This window comes from Lontra canadensis, unplaced genomic scaffold (assembly GCF_010015895.1).
Source record: "Lontra canadensis isolate GAN:19392208 unplaced genomic scaffold, GSC_riverotter_1.0 scaffold1, whole genome shotgun sequence".
In the NCBI taxonomy this organism is placed as follows: Eukaryota; Metazoa; Chordata; class Mammalia; order Carnivora; family Mustelidae; genus Lontra; species Lontra canadensis.
Genome location: NW_022630995.1, coordinates 27,742,984 through 27,765,436, shown reverse-complemented (window position 1 = coordinate 27,765,436; position 22,453 = coordinate 27,742,984). Strand labels below are relative to the sequence as shown.

At 34.6% G+C, this 22,453-nt stretch overlaps 1 protein-coding gene across 5 annotated transcripts in view; it reads right to left on the bottom strand.

Annotated features, from left to right (window-relative positions):
• NFXL1 (nuclear transcription factor, X-box binding like 1) overlaps positions 1-22,453 on the bottom strand; it is a 75,113-nt gene that overhangs the window by 11,932 nt on the left and 40,728 nt on the right. For 4 of the 5 annotated variants that reach the window (XM_032852311.1, XM_032852302.1, XM_032852329.1 and 1 more), the window contains exons 16-19: positions 18,564-18,585; positions 17,777-17,917; positions 12,097-12,263; positions 4,387-4,456 (exon numbers count right to left, since the gene is read on the bottom strand). In XM_032852311.1, coding sequence (XP_032708202.1) covers positions 4,387-4,456; positions 12,097-12,263; positions 17,777-17,917; positions 18,564-18,585 — 400 coding nt within the window. The remainder of the gene's footprint in view (positions 1-4,386; positions 4,457-12,096; positions 12,264-17,776; positions 17,918-18,563; positions 18,586-22,453) is intronic. The other variant, XM_032852338.1, reaches the window with a different exon arrangement.

Sequence of the window (22,453 nt, the reverse complement as noted above, 5' to 3'; positions counted from 1 at the left end):
GGCGTCCCTTCAATCAATAATTCTAAAGGGGAAAGTGAATAGGGAAGACTATCACAATCAATAAAGATTTTTCTGAATTACATAGAATCGTGGCTATAAAGTTCTATCTCTTCAGTGTGTTGGGGGTTGATGAAAAGCTTAAAATCACTGGTCTGGATATTTTATCTTTCTGCATCCTAAAAGACCTCACAGTCAATCTTCACAATTTCACTACCATCCTGAAAGTCTCTCTTATCTCTGGCTGAATCTTCTATCTTCAAAATGTATCTCTTTTCTCTGAATACTGCATTTGGTCCTGTTACCCCATCTAACAATTCTTCCATGAATCTCCACACGTTTCACCTTCACTGCCGGTTAGAAGATACAGAAGACACAAATTGGGGTGGCGCCCTGGCTCATCACAATTTTCTCATGGCCATGGCTATATTATCTGTTCTAGTCTTCTGTCACTGCCTATACCAAGGGAGCCCCTCGACTTAAAGGGACCAATCAGATTTTCTCTTCTGATAATGTGAAAACTAAAAAGAAAGAGTTGGTGGTTTGAACAGTCATCTTAGTAAAGAGCCCCCTGAGCTCCCGCTGGCAATGCCCTGGGGGCTGCCCAGATCTTGTCCTTCCTGAAGTTTGCTGTACAGCATTTCTTTCAGAGTCTATGAACTGGTCTCCAATATCCTCTGAACGTATCTTCTTTTTGTGATAAGTTAATGTAACTGATTACTCTAGCCTGCAAGGAGAACTGAAACTCCAGAAGGATACTGTGCTGGTATCCAATATATGTCCCACAGACAAAAGTAATGTCATTAATTCTGAAAAAGTATTAAAAATCACTAGTAATCAGGAAAATGTAAATAAAAATCACGAGATGTCACAAGACCGGCAAAAATTTAAAACTCTGACAATACCAAATGTTGGCAAGGATATGCCATGACAGGAGCTTTAAAATACTAGTGGTAAATTAGAAAATTTACTGATAGTAAGTTGTACGATTTTGGAAATCAATATGATATTAAGTTGAAATTATACATTCCTTACGACCACGCACCACTATATGCCTAGAGAAATCTATACATGCATATATTAGAATGCACAAACAAGAATGTTCACAGCAGTATTTTGGAATTGGAAAAAACTCATATCTACCCATAATAAGGCAAATACAATAAACCACAGTATCCTCGTAAAATGGAAATAAGACTACAGCCACATGCAATAAACATGACAAACATAATGGAGAACAAACTAAGGTCACAAAAGTTCATACTTTTGAACTTTAAATATAAAATTAAGCCAACAAGATTGTTTTCAGATACCAGCAAGGAAATAATTACTATAAAAGGCAAGTGGAGATAAAATATAGGATAGAAGGGGGGAACCACAGCCAGACAAGGACTTCCTTAGCTTCTGAGATGCAGCAATACTGTATTTTTTGACCTGTGTGGAGTTCTATGGTGTTGACTTCTTAACTACTTGTTAAACTGTTCAGATACGTATTATGTGCTTTTGAGTAGGTGGTGATTTCACTGTTAAAAAAAACCAGGTGTGCAAATATGTGTTATCTCAAAAGGCAGCTTATATTCTGACAGAGCTGAAAAGCAGTTCCAAAGGAAGCTGATTAAAATGCATAATATATAATGACTATATCTTCATTACAGAGGTAATGAAGTCTTTCTAAAACCAAAAAAACTGAGGTTTTCCTAAAACATCCAACCTTGATATTCATTTAAAGATGAGATGTCCTACTCTTTCCACTCAATGTGGTCTTCTTGTACTCTACTCAGTCCTTAACATCATTCTATTTACACCTGCATATGTCATTTCAAATGCCTTACCCATAACCAATACTGTCTAGTTCAAAATGTTCCATTTTAATCCCAATTTAAAAAGCTCTTTAAAAATAATTAAAGAAAGCTCGCAAAACAACAGTTTATGGATAAATACCCATACCATCATCACCACAGCTAGCGCACATACAGCACTCACTATATACTAAGATTTACATGTTCTTAACTCATTAATACTCAGCACTCAGAAGTGAGTATTATTGCCCCCATTTTATACATAAACAATTTGAGTTAAAGACACATTAAACAATTTGCTCAAGTAAAAAATAGAAAAGCTTCACAGGGCTGATAAAACCAAACTCAGAAATAATTTTTTTATTTAAAAGCAGAATTGTATATGTGGGGCACAGTTTAAAGGTACAGTTCTAAATGGTATCTTTATATTTTCTTTTTGTTAAATTCAAACCAGACCAGAAGATACAGGAAGTGTACATCAGAGAATCAGTGGAGCTAAAGGGATATGTCTATACCACTTCCACAGTTCAGTTTTATTCACATTCAGTAAAAACATTTACCAGCTGCCTAATGTGTACAAACAGGGAACAAGGGACTGGATACAAGGATGAATATGACATAGTTCCTGCCCCCAAGAAATCTATAGTATTGGGGAGGGAAGAGAAAGTAAGTAAGAATTTATCAGTAGGTCAGAATTTATCATAATCCCACACCTTAACTCCAAGTACACAAGATATCTATTGAAAAAAAAAAAAAAAGATATCTACTACAAATTCGAAGTGACATAGTTCTTGGTTGATCCTAAGCATGACTTGATTCTATAGCTTAGTGGGTCTCAAAACTGTGATGCCAGACCAACAATATCACTATTACATGTAAGATTAGAAATGCAAATTCTTGGGCCCCTACTCCAGGCCCTCAAAATCAGAAACTCTGGGGCAGGGTCCATTAATCTGTTTTAAGAAGCCATTGAACTGTTGAGAATTACTGCTGTAGCCTTACCAATGTCCAGAGGCCATAAACTAGAATAAGTTCTATTAGACACCAGGATATTCACCTGGCCACTTGTAGACTATTCCAAACTGTAACAGCTACTTGAATTCTTCCCAAACTAAGGCTATTAATTTCATGAGAGCCCAAGGAGACTCTAGTAATACTCTAGTAATTAAAAAAAAAAAAAAAAAGTAATAGGCTCCAGACTGGCACAGAATCCAAAAATCATGAGCATGGAAAACAAATTTTTAAAAAACCATGATCACCCATCTAGTCCCACCAAATGTCGTAACCTTATCACAACTGAATCATAGCCAAGGAAATGCTAAACTGCAAATTAACAATCCCTAAATTTAATTTTGTTATTTCTAACTACAATCTCATACCAAATTATAGACTCAGATTAAAAATTTGACATTCTCAACCACTTATTACCTGGAATCCTAATTTGGGCAGAAGAAAATTTATTTTAACAGGGAAAAAGTCAGGATTTGAAGAAATCAGCAAATTAAATTTGAAATATCCCAATGCCTTTAGTTTCACGTATATAACAAAGACAGGGTTATTAAAATAATCATTTATTGCTTGAAATGGTCTTTTTATAATCTTAATCTTACATAACTTTTAAAATATTCAAGTTCAATTTCCAATAGTTCTTAAACAGAAATCCATAAAAAGCATCAAAGTTTTAGTTAAAAGGAAATATTGTTAACAAAAAGGCATATCATGCATTTAATTTCTGTTTTTATTTAACCAAAGAGAATGACTACTATATTTAGGCTTTTTCGTCATCTCTCCCTGACTCTAAATAGGATGAGAAACAGATAAGTGCATAAAGACAAAGAATTAAAATAAAAGTGGTACTATTAATATATCTGTAAGTCAGAAGGATTCCTTTATAAATGTCCAACCAAATCAAATAATTATCACTGCCATACCTCCAACAAAAAAGGAATACTCTGACTTTTAAATTGACCAATTATAAGCAAACAAACAAACAAATAAATAAATAAACTGACCAATCATGGATGGTTTCTCAAATTACCACCAAGATAAATCACCAGTGAATTTTTACCTTTGTACTCTGAACAAGTTTTCTGAACTATTTTTGATACTTTTAGTACTAATACGATGCATTATAAGCATCAGAATCTTTAAAAATAAAACTATATATAATGGTTTATATTAATTCAAGATAATAATGAACTTTAAAGTTCACACACACACACACACAAATATGCTTTTTAAATAACCTACTACGGATTTACTGTCTAACTGCCTGTAACCTACACAGTTCTTCATCTGTTTCTATTTGGGGGGAGGGGTAAGCATTAGGTCAAAACTTTATCATATAAAGTACATAAGCTACCTTTAAAACTTTTGGGGTATTAGGACCCCAAAATTTCATAAAGAGATGTACATCTACAGTTAGTGTGTATTACATTTTTACAGACATCAATCACATTTTCCTCCCTGCACCCACATTTCTTAGCATGTTCAGAAAAGACCTGATATAAGAAGACCAAGAAGAAAAGAGAAAATCCAAGAGAAACAAGACCTAAGAAATACAGCTTAAAAGGGTTCTATTAAAGCTTACCTCTTTAGGACACTGATTTTTGCAACAACTAAGGAGGTTCTTTTCATTTACATCAGCTGTGGTTATTTTTCTAAAAATAAGAGGAAGTTTTGATGACATTCAAACCGAAGTCCATTTTATAGATTACCTCTCTAAAAATAATTTCAAACATGTCCATAAAATTGTCTTATTTCATTTTTTCTTGAAAAATATTTTAATTGTTTATCATCTGTAACAACTCTCTTAGTTACTTACCTGGTCTGATATCTGAAACCTTCCAGCCCTTTATCTATTACCAACATATTAAATGCCAAAAGGGCAATTACTGCAAAAAGGAAGTATAAAACACACACAAAATACCATCTGTTCCTGGCCTTAATAATTTATGCTATTAAGGGGCACCTGGGTGGCTCAGTCCCTTAAGCATCTGATTCTTGATTTCGGCTCGGGTCATGATCGGTGAGGGAATCAAGTCTCAAGTGGGGCTCCATGGTCAGCCCAGAGTCTGCTGGAAATTCTCTCTCTTTCTGCCCCTTTCCCAACCTGCCCTTGTGCACTCTCTCTCTCTCTCTCAAATAAATGGGTAAAATCTTAAAAAAAAAAAAAAAAAAGTAGTCTGCTATTATATTCCTCTTCAGAGCAATCATTTTTCATAAATATCTTCCTAAAGCTTCCACATAAAAGATTAAAAACTAATAGCTCTATATATTACTTAAAAACTGACACCGAGAAAAGGCTCACCCAGATTTTTTTTTTGAAGTTTTTATTTAAATTCTAAGTAGTTACGTAAACTGTAATTTTAGTTTCAGGTGTACAATATCATGATCCATACTTCCATACATTACGGGTGCTCAGCACGACAAGTGTCCTCCTTCATCCCCATCACCTATTTCACCCATCCCCCCACCCATCTCTCTTCTGGTAGCCAGGAGTTTGTTTTCTATAGTTGAAACTCTGTTTCTTGGTTTGCCCCTCTCTTTTTTTCCCCCATGCTTGTTTGTTTTGTTTCTTAAAGAACAACAACAAAAAAATTACTTCAAATTGAAAAATTTAGTAAGTTTATTTTAGCAGAGTTTTTAAATTGTTTTTGTAAGCTATAATGTTAGAAACAAATTCATTTTAGATTTGATCATTTTAGATTAGTCTGTGTGCTTTTCTATTTGAGTTGGTGGGTAATTCAGGAAAAGTCACAAACATCGACTAAAACCACTTTCTCACAGATTGTTGAATGCAACCACAATGGACACTGCATAAGTCAGTAACTAGTGACACCCTTAAAATTCCTAACACATGGAGGTCACTATTCTCTTTCCATTACCTTTCTTCTACCTTTGATTCTTTCTTTTCCTGCTTTTCTTATTTCCCTTTATTAGACATAAGTGCCAAATATACCATAAGTTTAGCCTAACTAATGTAAAAACTATTATCTTAACTATATGTATAAATTAGCATAAATGTACTCTAAGATAACATATGCAATTTTCTTAGCAAAATTTCACTTAATAATATCACAAAGTCTTTATATTGGCTCTATTAAAAGTCATATATTTTCATTCTTACAAGTATGGTGCTCACCTCTGAACTTTTTTCTAAAGATTTTATTTATTTATTTGACATAGAGAGAGAGAGTGCACAAGCAGGGAGAGTGGGAGAGGGAGAAGCAGGCTCCCCACTGAGCAAGGAGTCAGAAGCGGAACCGAGGAGGAACTCGGGGCTTAATCCCAGGACGCTGAGATCATGACCTGAGCCGAAGGCAGATGCTTAACTAACTCAGCCACCTAGGCACCCCAGCTCACCTCTGAACTTAAGACTTAGTATCATTTTGTTTCTGTCACTTTATAATTTGGAATAAGCTAATTTTCCAACATCTTATCTTTTATATCTAATTTCTATAAAGGAAATTACATGAAGCAAAAAAGGACTAAAAATAAAGATAACATGGAATAATTCACTGAATTGAAAGTAAACAAAATTATCACAATGAATACTAAGTCTGAAGAATTCTCTATAAAAACATATACTTCATGTTTTTGGAGGGCTTTTATTAAGGTATGATACAGAAGACAATAATGTACACATTTAAAGTGGAAAACCTGACAAGACTTGACATACGTTTACAGCCATGAAACCATCACCACAATCAAGATAATGGACATACCCATTACCCTCAAAAATGTCCTGTGTCTCTTTGGAATCTCTTTATATTGCCCATCACCTGCTAGGCAACCAATGAGATGCTTTTTGTTGTATAGATTAGCTTCCAATTTTCAAGAATTTTACATAATCAAATCATAGAGCATTATTCTTTTTTGTTTGGCTTCTTTCACTTATATCTTGAGATTTCACACCAAGATTCATTCATGATATTGCAAATAACAATAGTTTGTTTTTATTGATGAATTTATTCTGTATGGACATACTACCATGTGTTTATTCACCTGTTGTTGGACGTTTGGATTATTTCCAGTTTTGGGTTATCACATATAAAAATATTATGAACATTCATGTACAAATCTTTGTATGGCCATACATTTCATTTCTCTTAGTTAAGTACCTAGGAATAGAATTGTGGTATCCATACAGAAGGCAGTCGTTTAACATTTTAAGAAACTGCTAAACCTTTTTCCAATGGCTCTATCATTTTACACTCATATTAGCAGCATATGAGTTCCAATTCTTCCATATCCTCTCCAACACTTAATACTGTCAGTCTTTTGTCTTTTTTTTTTTTTTTGGTCTTTTTCATTTTAGCCATGCTAACATATGACATTGTATCTCACTATGATTGTTTAAAAGTTTTTATTTACATTCCAATTAGTTAACTTACAGAGCAATACTAGTTTCAGGTGTACAATATAATGACTCAATACTTCCATACAACACCTGGTGCTCATCACCTTAATCCCCATCACCTATTTTACCCATTCCCCCTACCTACTTCCCTTTAGTAACCATCAGTTTGTTCTCTATAGTTAAGAGTGTTTTTTGGTTTACCACTCACTCTTTTTTTCCCCTTTGCATGTTTTCTATCTTAAATTCCACGTATGAGTGAAATCATGGTATTTATCTTTGTCTGACTGACTTATCTCACTTTGCATAATACTCTCTATCTCCATCCATGTCACTGCAAATGGCAAAATTTCTTTTTTATGGCTGAATAATATTACATTGTATATACATATACACCTACATCCACTCATCAGTTGACAGACATTTGGGCTATTGTAGAACAGCTACAAACATTAGGGTGCATGTATGTCTTCAAATTAGTATTTTTGTATTCTTTGGGTAAATACTAAAATTGCAACTGCAGGATTGTAAGGCAGTTCTATTTTTAATGTTTTGAGAATACTCTATACTGTTTTCCACCGTGGCTGCAACAGCCTGCATTCCCATCAACAGTGCAAGAGGGTTCCCCCTTCTCTACATGCTCATCAACAACTCTTGTTTCTTGTATTGTTGACGTTAGCCATTCTGACAGGTGTGAGGTGATATCTCATTGCAGTTATGGTATTATTGTTCTGGTATGCCTCTCCCTGATAATCAGTGAAGTTGAGCACCTTTTCATGTGTCTGTTGTCCATCTGTAGGTCTTCTTTGGGAAAATATCTGTTTGTATCTTTGGCCCATTTTGTAATTTGATTATATACTTTTTGGATGTTGGGTTTTATAAGTTCTCTATATATTTTGGATAGTAACCCTTTTTCAAATATGTCATTTGCAAATATTTTCTCCCACTCCGTAGGCTGCCCTTTAGTTTTGTAGATTATTTCCTTTCCTGTGCAGAGCTTTTTATTTTGATGAAGTCCCAACAGTTTGTTTGCTTTTGTTTCCCTTGCCTTACGAGGTATATCTAGTAAGAAGATGCTACTGCCAATGTCAAAGAAGTTACTGCCTATGTTCTCCTCAAAGATTTTAATAATTTCCTGTCTCACATTTAGGTCTGTCATCCATTTTGAATTTGTTTTTGTGGATGGTGTGAGAAAGTGGTCCAGTTTCATTCTTTCGCATGTTGCTGTACAGTTTTCCCAACACCATTTGCTGAAGAGACTGTCTTTATCCCATTGGATATTCTTTCCTGCTTTGTAGAAGGCTAACTTCCCATATATTTGTGGGTTCATTTCTGGGTTTTCTATCCTGTTCTCTTGATCTATGTGTCTGTTTTTGTGCTAGTACCAAACTGCTTTGATTACCACAGCTTTGTAATATAACTTGAAGTCTAGAATTGTGATTCTTCAAACTTTGTTTTTCAAGGTTGCTTTGGCTATTGGGGGTCTTCTGCGGTTCCATACAGATTTTAGGATTGTTCTAGCTCTGTGAAAAATGCTAGTGATATTTTGATGGTGATTGCATTAAATGCATAGACTGCTTTGAGTAATATAGGCATTGTAATAATATTTGTTCTTCCAATCCACAAGCATAGGATGTCTTTCCATTTCTTTGTGTCATCTTCAACTTCTTTCATCAGTGTTTTATAGTTTTCAGAGTACAGGTCTTTCACTTTGGTTAGGTTTATTCCTATGTATCTTTATTCTATGTATCTTTCACTTTGGTTAGGTTTATTCCTATGTATCTTATGGGTTTTGGTGCAGTTGTAAATGGGACCGATTCCTTGATTTCTCTTTCTGCTGCATCATTATTGATGTATAGAAATGCAAACAGATTTCTGTACATTGATTTTGTATCCTGTGACTTTACTGAATTCGTTTACAGTTCTAGCAGTTTTTTGGTAGAGCCTTTTGGGTTTTACTCTCTATAGAGTATCATGCCATCTGCAAAGAGTGAAAGTCTGACTTCTTCCTTGTCAGGCTGGATGCCTTTTATTTCCTTTCACTGTCTGAGTGCTGTGGCTAGGAGTTCCAGTACTATTTTGAATAAAATTGAGAAGAGTGGCCATCTCTGTCTTGTTCCTGACCATAGAGGAAAAGTTCTGTTTCTCCCCAATGAGGATGATATCAGCTGTGGGCTTTTCATATATGGCTTTTATCATGTTGAGGTATGTTCCCTGTAAGTCTACTTTGTTAAGGGATTTTATTATGAATGGATGTTGTACTTTGTCAAATGCTTTTTCTGCATCTACTGAAAGGATCATCTGGTTCTAATCCTTTCTCCTGTTAATGTGGTCTATCACAATGATTGATTTGTGAATATTGAACCATGCTTGCTACCCAGGAATTAATTCCACTTGGTCACGGTGAATGATTTTTTTTTTTTAATGTCAGATTCAGTTTGCTACTATTTTATTGAGAATTTCTGCATCTATGTTCACAAGGAATATAGACCTATAGTACTCTTTTTTAGTGATATCTTTATCTGGTTTTGATATCGGGTAATGCTGACCCCATAAAATGAGTTTGAAAGTTTTCATTCCTTTTTCTATTTTTTGAAATAGTTTGAAAGGAACAGTTATTAACTTTTCTCTAAATGTTTGATAAAATTCTCCTGTGAAGCCATCTGGTCCTGGACTTTTTTTTTTTTTTTTGGAAGTTTTTTGATTACTGATTGAATTTCTTTGCTGATTACCACTATGTTCAAGCTTTGTATTTCTTCTTTTTCAGATTTGGTAGTTTATATGTTTCTAAGAATGTATCTGTTTCTTCTAGTTTGTTCAATTTGTTGGCATAGAGTTTTTCATAATACTCTAATTGTTTGTATTTCTGTGATATTGTTATTTCTCCTCATTTGTGATTTTATATGGGTCCTTCCTCTGGCTAGAGGTTTATCAATTTTATTAATTTTTTTCAAAGAACCAGCTCCTTGTTTCATTGATTGATTATATTGTTTTCTTTTCTATATCATTTATTTCTGCTCTAATCTCTATTATCTCCTTCCTTGTGCTGCTTTAGACTTCTTTTGTTGCTCTTTTTGGAATTCCTTTAGGTGTAAGGTTAGGTTATTTATCTGAGATTTTTCTTGCTGCCTGAGGTAGGCCTGTATTGCTATATTCTTCCCTCTTAGGACCGTTTTCATTGCATCCCAAAGGTTTTGGACCATTGTGTTTTCATTTTCATTTGTTTCCATGTATTTATTTTCTTTTTAATTTCTTCTTTGGTTTCCTGGTTGATCCATTCATTTTTTAGTAGCATGTTCTTTAACCTCCATGTATTTGTGGTTTTTCCAGATTTTTTTTCTTGTGGTTGACTTCTAGTTTGATAGTGTTGTGATCAGAAAAGGTGCATGGTATGACTTTACTCTTTTTGTATTTGTTGAGACCTCTTTTGGACCTAATATTGATCTATTCTGAAGAATGTTCCATATACACTTGAAAAGAATGTGTATTCTGCTTGAAAACATATCCTTCAAATATGTATTCAAGGAAAGGAAAAAGGAACTCCAGAGAGCTGTAGTAATGGAAGCCACCTCAATCCATATATATCCACACATCCCCCCAACAATCATTCAACTTAATAATAAAATCATTAAAATTCCATAGCTTCCTCATACCTAGAAGATACAAATTCTACAAAGTTCAAGATTACCTATAAGTAGAAAAATAAATACCAATTCATAGCAGACCTACTTCTCAAGTTCCCTCAGCAAATCATTTCAGAGAACCAGTAGAGTTCTGGAAAAACTGAGCAGAAAAAAGAAGAGGGCAACTGAGTTAACCTCACACCAGAAAGAGAAAGTCCACGCAGTGTAGATCAGAGTACTAACTATGGGAAGAAACGTTAAAACGTGCACAATAATCAAGGAGCCTATCTTGGAAAGGCAACACTCTGGACAAGAAGGTAAAAAGGTAAAGTCACCCTTGGGAGACTACATGACAAAGGGAAAAAGAAGCAAGACAGGGAAATTTCAACCCTGCTAGACCAAAGGAAATATCTTTTCTTGGTATTACTCATCAACAAAGCAAAATTGCCCTCTTCACTCTCTCTACAAAACTTCTAAAGCTAAAGAAATATTTTATTCTTAAAGTTTCAACAGAACAATTTTCGTATTTAAAAATAATAAAATCTGACTTTGGCAATTTAACAGAACATGAGCCTAGAGTCCAAATGACAAAAACAAGTTTAAATTAATATTAACAGGCATTTTTCCAGAAGTACATCTGTTTAAAAAATTAGAAACAAAGCCATATTCCCAAATTTAACTTCAGTAAAATACACTTACAAAGAACCTACTTTACACACTTGGGTAAATGGAGCTGAACAAGTTAGTAAATTATGTTGGATCGTGATTAAGTAGGAAAAAAAATGGGAATGTTTTTCTCTCCACATAATCCACAAGCAAAAACATGCACTTCGTTGAGTGTACATTTTTTTAAGTAAAGGAAATATAGAAGTCATAGCCTAATATGACAAATACCATAACAGATACATTTGTAGTAAAAGTCTGTGATTTAAAAATTATGTCTCCGTAGCTATGTGCACTTCAACTTTTCATCCAAGAAAATTCTAGTTTGACACTGTTAACTGAGCGATCTGTTATAGGAATGTTTCTACATTTTTTAAAGCAGCGATACAACTTTTTTCCTTCAAAAAAATCTTAAACAGAATCCCTAAATAGAAAAAAAGCATAACTGTCTTTGAAATCAGGGCTCAGAATGTACAAGGTGAAGGATTCTACGTTTCTTTCTTCAGGTCTCTATTGGAAAATCTAAGCTTCGAGCATCTATGGGTGACAATGAATAATGTTCCTTGAAGTACGCTTCATAGGATTCTGAATTATTAAAAAAATACTGGTTAAAAATAATTATAGTAAAACAAGAATATTTCTTCAGTCCACTTACCTACATTCCACATATAGGCTTGTGATCTTGCAGTGACATTTTATTCTAAGCATCTGGACACAGGGAGGACATTCTCCAGGATGACACGGCAAAACACATGGATGGGGACAACCCAGAGGCCGTGATTTAGAGCACCCTTCTTCACACTGAAGACATTCTGGGCCAGCCTGATAGGAAGTAAGGTAATAAATCATCTAAGTACAGAAGTCTAACATTTCTATATATTAAAATTATAAAATATATATATAAAATCTACGCATCCCATTAAAAGGAAGTACTTTTGAAGCTCTTAGGAATATAGTTAATAAAATAGTGCATGCATGCTTGCACTCTTAAAAATATTCAAAATGAAAAAATACACATTCAAAATGAAGAACAGGAAAGTATCAATATGAACATTATTCACAAAGATTTTTATATCTACAAACCTCACTAAATCAAACTGCCTCATCTTGAAATTGTAAATTACGAGTATTCCTCTAAAAATGTAAATTACTTCCTAAAGAATAGTCACAGTAGAAATAAATAAAACACTGTTTATTTTTTTATGTTTTATTTATTAATTTGAGAAAGAAAGAAGGAGAGAGAGAGCATAAGCAAGAGGAGCAGCAGAGGGAGAAGCAGGCTCCATGCTGTGCAGGGAGCCAGATGCAGGACTGGATCCCAGGACCCTGGGATCATGACCTGAGCTAAAGGCATACACTTAACAACTGAGCCACCCAGGTGCCCCAAAATAAAACACTGTTAATTCATTTCCACCCAACAAACATGATCATCATCAAACTAAAGAAATCAACACTCTTAAACACATAAATAAAAATTCCCAAAGCACTCAATGTTCTAGATATACTGCTCCCACCTTGCCAAACAGAAACATATATAGAGGCGAAAAAGGAGAATGACCAGCAGTTTATGTTTTAATGTACTTCAATGAACCAAAGTCACATCACATTTACAAATAAATGTACTTCAATATAAATTCAACAAGGTACCTCTCTGTTCTAGTAATTTAATAATTTAACTACCATCTACCTACTAAAGAAGTTTAAAATTATTATTGCAGGCTATTATTTTTTTTCACACGTCATACATGAGATAAAGTACGAGAGCTATAGAAACGGATACCAAGTCTTAAGTTTAAAGTTTAAAAATTCTGTTATCATTCCTAAGTATAGCCATGATTACAAAACAGTGATTATGTCAATAAAAATCCTATTTTTGACATATAGGATTAAAAAGAGAAAGTGTTTCAATTAGGAAACATACTTCTATAAATAATTTCTATTTTTTATTTTTAAAAGTATATTAATTTATTCTACACTCTTCCAGCATCATATGCCAGAAATTAATTCACATGCTGGAAATGTGCAAAATGGTAGTGACCCCTGATCTAAGAAACTTAAATTTAAGTGGGGGAGGTAAAGAAGATAATAGAATGTCTTCATAAACACTCTGAAAAAAGATAAAGCAGGTTAAGAGGGAGTAACAGAAGAAATAAGAAGGAAGAACTATCTGATAAATTTCATGTTTGAACAGAATAAATAAGGGAGAGAGCCATACGAATGTAGAGTCCCAGAGAAAAGAACACTAAGTGCAAAACCTCTGATGTAGAACAAATGTGGAATATTCAAGAAATAACAAGAATAGAAGGAGAGGGGTGCCTGGGTGGCTCAGTGGGTTAAAGCCTCTGCCTTCAGCTCAGGTCATGATCCCAGGGTCCTCGGATTGAGCCCCGCATCGGATTCTCTGCTCTGCAGGGAGCCTGCTTCCTCCTCTCTCTCTCTCTCTCTCTCTCTCTCTCTCTCTCTGCCTGCCTCTCTGCCTACCTGCGATCTCTGTCAAATAAATAAATAAAATCTTAAAAAAAAAAAAAAAGAGTAGAAGCAAAAATGAGCACATGAGTGATGAGTGCTAAGAGGCAGGAAAAGTAGTCAGAAGTTATATCATTATAAAGCCTTAGAGGCCCTCATAAGGCCATTTGGATTTTATCTGGAGAGTAACTGATGCGTACTGAGCAGGGAGATAACACACCTTACATTTTTTTTTTAACTTACATTTCTTAACTTACATTTGTAAATGATGAATCTAGCTGATGCAGTAAGATGAAACTGGGAGTAGAGAAGCTGGCTGGGAGAATAGTACAGACATCTCTAGGAAAAGAAGATGGTGGCTTGGATGAGGAGGGTATGGTAGAGATTATAGGAAATGGTCAGATTCAGGGATATACTTTGAAGATAAACCCGATGAGGTGTGTAGTGAGACAAGGAAAATGAAGAAAGAAATCAAGAGATGTTCCTCCCTTTAATCTGCAGAACTGGCTAAAACTGGTTAATACAACTTTCTGAAACTGGAAAGACTAGGAGAAATATAGGCAATGAGTCTCAAAATATGGAAATACAGCCAAAGATGACACACACTGTCTGTTTCACTTGTTTTTTTCCTGGCTATGTGGTACGCCTACAATAATCTTTCACTTAAATAACATGAAACAGAAGAACATACTAGGCTGGGAGTTAAGACAGGGGTACTACTACTTTCTTATTATTGCTCTCCTATTACATGATCATGAACAAGTCACTTGATAACCTTCAGTTTCCTTATCTGCAAAAGAAGAATTATACTGATGATATGGGGCTCCTTCCTTCCAATTATGAAAAAAAAAAAATCACTAAAGCTGTACTTGCTAAGCTACCTTCCTGGATCACTTCCAATGTAAAGTTCTATCTTCTAGAAGAAACTATCTAACTCAGAAATACAGCAAGCCTGGCTGCCAAATATCTTACACAATTCTCCTTTAAAAAAAAAAAAGAAAACAAATTTTAGCCCAGGGAACAATATTGAGATAATCCACAATAATTCCCCAATCAGTCATATCAGCTTCTAAAATGAGTTTTTCCTGATTCATCAGAGAGCTGGAAATCCAGGGAAGATAGCAATCCTCATTATAAGCAATGAGATGATGAGAAGGAAAGCAGAATTAACATTTGGATTAGTATTACAAACTGGAAAATAAATCTTGGAAAGTAAAATTCTCTTTTTACCCATCTTATTAACATATATTTGACATTTTTTAAATTTAAGGTGTTCAACATTTACATATTGTAATAAGATTGTCATTGTAGCAATAATTAGTACCTCTATCACATTACAGAATTATTTCTTGTTTTTAATGTCTGGAATAATTAAGTTCCAATCTCTCAGCAAGGCTGATGATTGTAACATAATTCTTTTTTTTTTAAATCAATGAAGCATCACACATTACACACATTGCCTTTAGCAGTTAACTCTCAAACATTTTTGTGCATGATCAATCACTTGGCAATCGCTAAAATACTGAGGTGAGACCTGAGAGTTTGCATTTCCAAGATTCCAGGTGATTCCCATCACGCAGACAACACTGTGTGGCAGGGGTTTATCAATACATAATTATGTAAGAAATACATTGTCTGTGTGTGATATATATTTTCTTTTTTAAAAATTTTTGGTATAGATTTTTCCCAGAGAAAAGACCATCTTCATTATTTCTTCTTTCAGTCAGTCAAAAATATCTGTGCCCAGGTTTGCTTGGGAAATACACACTTCATTTGCCATCGGCTTCACACCTTTCCCCAGTTAACCACTCTGTTCCACTCACTCCAGCGTATGAATTAGACAACAGGGACATATTTGTTGCTAATGGAAGCAATCAGAGGCACTGCCTTTAAGAACAGCCTTGATTGGACTGGGATCTGTCAGGAAGGCCAAGGAGAGACTGGAACAGAGATAAGCAAAAGAATTTTGATTCCAGTCAATTCAATAAACACTTTTAAATATCTGCTATGTTGTAGGCCCTGTGCTAGAATTCAAGGTAGAAACTGCATTAGTAACTCCAGAGCCATTTGGATCAAGAGGGACATGCAAGGAGATCTTCTCCAATGGGTCTCAATTGAGATATTACAGTAAGGAATTTATTTTAAGGAGTTTATGAGTTATTTCATTTTTAATATGTAAATTATAGCGACTATAAAATTATCCCTCAAATAATATAATTTTCACTCTGTTGCACTGCATCAGCCTTCCCTGAGTGGGAGTTAAAGACAGACTTGTAGCTAAATTAAGAACTGCACATAACTTATAACCCATATTTTACCATAGCAATTGCCCATGAAGCAATGCTGGGATAATCCAAGATAATTCCCCAATCAGTGTCAAATCAGCTCTTGAAGTGTGTTTTTTTTTTCAACTCACTTAATGCTCTGGAAACCCAGAAGAGGAAAACCATACAGCAGCTATACTCTCATTAGTTAAAGTGGTTTTGAATTATTATATTAGTATGAATTTTTATAATTCTAATATCTTTTTCATTTTATCATGAGTATATTTTTATTAAGGATCAAAGCATGGACTGATGAAGAGGTTATAAGCAATACATTGACATGTCTGCACATGAGCAAGAATGATACTCTGGAGGCTTAGGTTATCATGCTTTACAATCACCAAATCAAAGACCAAAAAAAGAACAATGCAAGTGAAACTTTCAATAACATACAAGTCATAACTTAACCATTTGTAAATTTAGTGTTATTTAATAAAGCAAATCTTAAAATTTTTGTTTATTCCTCATTAAACACACTTGCTAATAGTATTATGATACCCCAAAGAATGGAAGTTTACCAAAAAAATTAAATATTTTTAAAATATACAATTTTTTATATAACAGAAGTTTATTTTTTATTCACACATCATGTCAAATGTAGCCTGGCAGGGGACTCTGGCAAATTAGTCATTCTGGGACACAGGAGGATGAAGAGTTAGCTTTTAACTGTATCACATGGGCCATAACAACCCCCTCAATCACAGAAGTAGACAAAAAGTAGAGTGGTTAATGATAAATAAAGATTTCCCTGACTATTTTTGGAGGCAAAAAACATTTCAGCCTATATTTTCTCGGCCAGAACCTCTCATATGGCCTAGGAAATTCAGAATAGGAGACTATCTGTATCTCTGTTTTAATAGGAGTCTTTTATATTTTATTGTTATTTAAAATAATTTTCTTGTTCTATGTTTCTGTTTTTATGTGTTGATGAATTTAATGTTCAAAATTAAAATTAAATATCATTTAAAATTTGATTAGCTACATTTATTTTTCCTTGTAAAATGGCAATTTTAGAGATCTTTCAATGACTGGCTTCTCATATGCTTGGTAAAATGCTTTTAGTGAATTTCACACACATACGCCCTACATCTGTGATGCTATTTACTTTATTTCCAATGAAAGATTAGGAATTTATTAAAATTGTGAACACAACTTATCACAGATGTTAGGTTTTAAAAAATTGCTGAGAACAAATGCTCCAGACTAAATCCAGAGATATAAATGGACAGAAGTGGAAGTGATATTGCTACCTACTATCTAAATAGATAATTTCTGTACTTTTATCAAAAATCAAAGGCTATGTATTAACACAGTACAATATGTTGAGAGAACATTAAAAGGCTTATTATCATGAGCTTGCACAAAGATAAATATACACAAAGCTGTTAAAGTTGGTTGTATTAAGAGAGACAAGGTAGGAGAAGGGATAAAGGCAAGAAGAAAGAAAAAAGTTCTAACAAAATAGAAAAATATTTATGGCATAATTATTCAAAAAATATTTCAAGCATACCTTAAGGACATATACGTTCAGCCTAAGGATATTACCTTGTTTTTGTCAACGCAGGCATCAATTTCAGTTACTTTGTGGCATTCTTTCATACACGTATGATTCTGACAATCTAAGATTCGTCCACATACTCTCTTACAAGAGTATGGTCCTACAGCATGGCATGGGAGTGGACTCACCTTAAAAAAAAAAGAATAAGGAGAAAAATATCAATACACACAAAACCTTCTGGACCCATGTTTCTGAAATGACTCTGTTATCACTTGAGAACAAGTTTCATAAAGAACTAACACATTTTCATTAATAATAGTCATTTTCAAAATCAAAGTAATTTATCAAAAAATCCAAAAAATGAATGCCAACAAACACCACATTCTATTCCTAAAAGGGAAATTCAATATAACAATGCTATAGAGACCACATATACATAGGCTAAATCCAAAAAGCACAATATATTTTAAAAATCAGCACAGGGCGCATGGGTGTCTCAGTCAGTTGCGCATCCGACTCTTGATTTCAGCTCAGGTCATGATTTCAGGGTCTTGTGATCAAGCTCTGGGTCAGGTTCCCTGCTCAGTCGGGAGTCTGCTTCTCTCCCTCCCACTCTGCCCCTCCCCCCACTGGCATGAAAGAGCTCTCATTCTCCTGCTCTAAAATAAAGTATTTTAAAATTTTAAAATTAAAAAAAAAAATCTGCAGATAGACTCTTATACTTTTTAAAGCACTAAAAAAACCCCAAAACTTTGACTTTGTCATTTCTAACAATCCTCAATAGAAGAGGCACAGATTATAAGCTTTCCTTAAAAACTTGTGCCTATAACTCACCTCATGCTTCCCAAGACATTCTCTGCAAGAAAAAAATAAAACAAAAATGTTACAAATTCTTTAAAAAGATTATCTAAAGCAAAGGTGTCTACTGGTTCTATTAAGAATAAAAAATAAAAACATATGGAAATAATAAGTGATTACAGAAAAACTGCAGGATACAAAGTTAACATTCAAAAGCCAATTGCTCTTCTATATGCCAGCAATGAACAACTGAAATTTGAAATTTAAAACATACCATTTATATTAGCACAAAAAACAAAAGAGATACAAATCTAACAAAATACATGATCTCTTTGAGCAAAACTACAAAACACTGATGAAAGAAATCAAAAGCAATCTAAATAAATGATGAGTTATCCTCTGTTCACTGATAGGAAGGTGCAAATATTATTAAAATGTTGCTTCTTTCCCAACTTGATCTAGATTCAACATAATTCTAATCAAAATCCCAGCAAGTTATTAACAGAAGACACCAACAAACTGATTCTAAGTTCTATATGGAAAAACAAAAAAAAAAACCAAGATAGTCAATACAGTACTGAAAAACAACAGAGTATTGACACTACCCAACTTAAAGACATACTAAAAGCTACAGTGATTAAGCCAGTATGGTACTGCTAACAGAATGGAACAGGATAGAAAGCCCAGAAACAGACCTTCATAAATACAGTCGAATGATCTCTGACAAAGGAAAAAGGCAACCGAATAGACAACTGATAGTCTTTCCAACAAATGGTTGGCAATGGAATAGACATCACGAAGGAAAAAATCCCAGAAGGCCTTACACCTTTCACAATAGGTTACTCAAAATGGATCACAGACCCAAATGTGAAGTGTGAAACTATAAACAAAGGAGAAAATTTAGGTGAGTTGGATATAATGATTTTTTAGATTCAACACCAAAATCGTCATCTCCCAAAGAAAAAATGGTTAAGTTGGACTTTATAAAACCAAAACATGTGCTTTGTGAAAAACACTTAAATGAAAGTGCTAAATGAAAACACATTTTAAATGAAAAGCCACAGACTGGCCAAAAGTATCTGGAAAACATGTTATCTGGTAAAGGGCTTGTGTCCAAAATGTAAAAACAATTCTTAAAGCCCAATAGGAAAGCAAACAACCCAATTAAAAAATGGTAAAGACTAAAAGACAGAACAGACACTTCACCTTCCAAAGATGACGTACAGGCAGCAAAAAAACATGTGAAAAGATGCTGAACGCCATGTGTCATTAGAAAACTGCCAATTAAAATGAGATGCTGGGGTGCCTGGGTGGCTCAGTGGGTTAAGCCTCTGCCTTTGGCTCAGATCGTGGTGTCGGGGTCCGGGGATCGAGCCCCACATCGAGCTCTCTGCTCAGCGGGGAGCCTGCTTCACCCCCCACCACCTGCCTCTCTGCCTACCTGTGATCTCTGTCAAATAAATAAATAAAATCCTTAAAAATTAAAAAATAAATAAATAAAATGAGATGCCACTGCACATCTATTAGAATGACTAAAACCCAAAACGTGGACAGTAGCATATGCTGTCAAGAATACAGCCCACCAGGCACTCTCACTGTGATGAGAACGCAACATGGTACAGCCAACTCGTTAGACGGTGTGGCAGTATCTTACGAAGCTAAACTAGGCTTACCATATGGTGCAGCAAAATCGACACATAAGTGTTTATAGCAGCTTTCTTCCTGTCAAAATTTGGAAGCAACCAAAATGTCCTTCAATAGGTAAATGGATAAACAAACTGTGGCACATTCATACCATGGAATATTATTCAGCAGTAAAAAGAAACTAGAGGAATTGACAGTGAATAATAAGACATAAAAAGACACAGAGGAAATTCAAATGCATATTGCTACATGAAATATGCTGAAAAGGCTACAAACTGTATGATTCCAACTATATGACATTCTGGAAAAGGCAACACTATAGAGACATTAAAAAGATAAACTTGAGGCTTGAGTGGCCTGAGGGAGAGGATGGTGAGGGATGAAAAAGGTGTAGCACAGGACATTTTTAGGGCAGTGAAACTATTCTGTATGATACTGTAATGGTGAATAGTGGATACATGAGATCATGCAATTATCAACACTCATAGAACCATCCAACACAAAAAATAAACCCTAATGTAAACTATGGACTTCACTTTATAATATTATTATTCACTATCAGTTCCTCAATGGTAAAAAAAAAACTGTACCACGTTAGTGTAAAATGTTAATAACAAGGGAAACTATGTGTAGCAGGATCATATGGGAACTCTGTGCTTCCTGTGTAATTCTCCTATAAACCTGAAAAATCACCTAAAAAAAGATAAAGTCTATTTTAAAAAACTAAAAAATAAATATTCCACTTCCCTTTCTAGGGACTGGTTTAGAAATTGTCTTGTCATCCTATTCTGGCCAATGAAATGTGGAAGGAGTTTTGCTATGAGGCTCCTGGAAAAGGCTTCTCATTCTTTAAAAAAAGATGACGATGGTAGAAAGGCATAAACAGTTTCTGTTTTTCTCTTTGGAAACTTCCTATCTGGGTGGGAAATTGATCAGAAAGCCAAAGAACCTGAGGGCAAAGATGACACACTGAGGATAAAACAGACACCATCTGGGCCTTTGGTGATGCATCATTGCATTAACCAGCTTATGCAACCATGGAGCTGCTCTACCTCCACACTGTTCAAGGCATAAACATTATTAAGTTACTTTTTATTTAGGTTCTTTATAACCTGAAGCCAAAGGCACCATAAATGATATAGCACATATGTTCAGAATTCTTTTACAACGTGGCCAAATTATCATTAAAAGTCATGTTATGTTTGAAAATGGTAGATAAGAGGGCGCCTGGGTGGCTCAGTCATTTAGCATCTGCCTTGGGCTCAGGTCATGATCCCAGGGTCCTGGGATCAAGCCCCACATTGGGCTCCCTGCTCGGCGGGAAGCCTGCTTCTCCCTCTCCTACTCCCGCTGCTTGTGTTCCCTCTCTCGCTGTGTCTCTCCATCAAATAAATCAGGGACAAGAACATGTACATTCTACTCCAAGAAAGAAATGATACTTCCTGGATAGTTCATGTGACAAGCAATAATTTTAACATATACTTTATAATAATTTTATTATGCACTAACTGAAAAAAAAATCATTGTATCAGAATTAGAATTAGTAGAACTGAGATAAAACCCACATACCATAAAATTTATACTTTTAAAAGTACGATTCAGTGATTTTTAGTACATTGACAAGGTACTATAACCATGACCAGTATTGAGCATATTTTCAAAACCAACAGAGTAACCCTGTAACTATTAGAAGTCACTTGGCAGCCCCTGACAAACACCAATCTACTTTCTGTCCCTACGGAAGAGACATTCTGAACATTTCACATAAACGGAATCAAACATTATGTGGTCTTTGATGCCTGGCTTCTTTCACTTAGAATACTGTTTTCAAGGTTCATCCATGTTATAGCATGTATCAGCAATTTATGCGTTTTTATAGGTGAATGATACACATGGATGGATACACCACATTTTGTTTATCCATTCGTCAGTCAACAGATATTTGTTTCCACGTTCTGGCTATTACTAAAAATGCTCTTATTATTGTAATATTCGTGTCCAGGTTTTTTTGTGAACACATATTTTCAATTCTCTCAGGTGTATACCTAAGAGTAAAGTAGGTAACTCCAAGTTTAGTTTCTTGAGAAACTACCAAACTGCTTTCCAAAGTAGCTGCACCATTTTACATTCCCATCAGCAATGTACGATGGTTCCAACTACTCCCTATCTTCACCAACACTTAGGTCTTCTTTATTTTAGCCTTCCTAGTGAGGGAAAAAGGACACCCTACTATGGTTTTGACTTGCATTTCCCTAACAATTACTTGAGCATCTTTTCACATG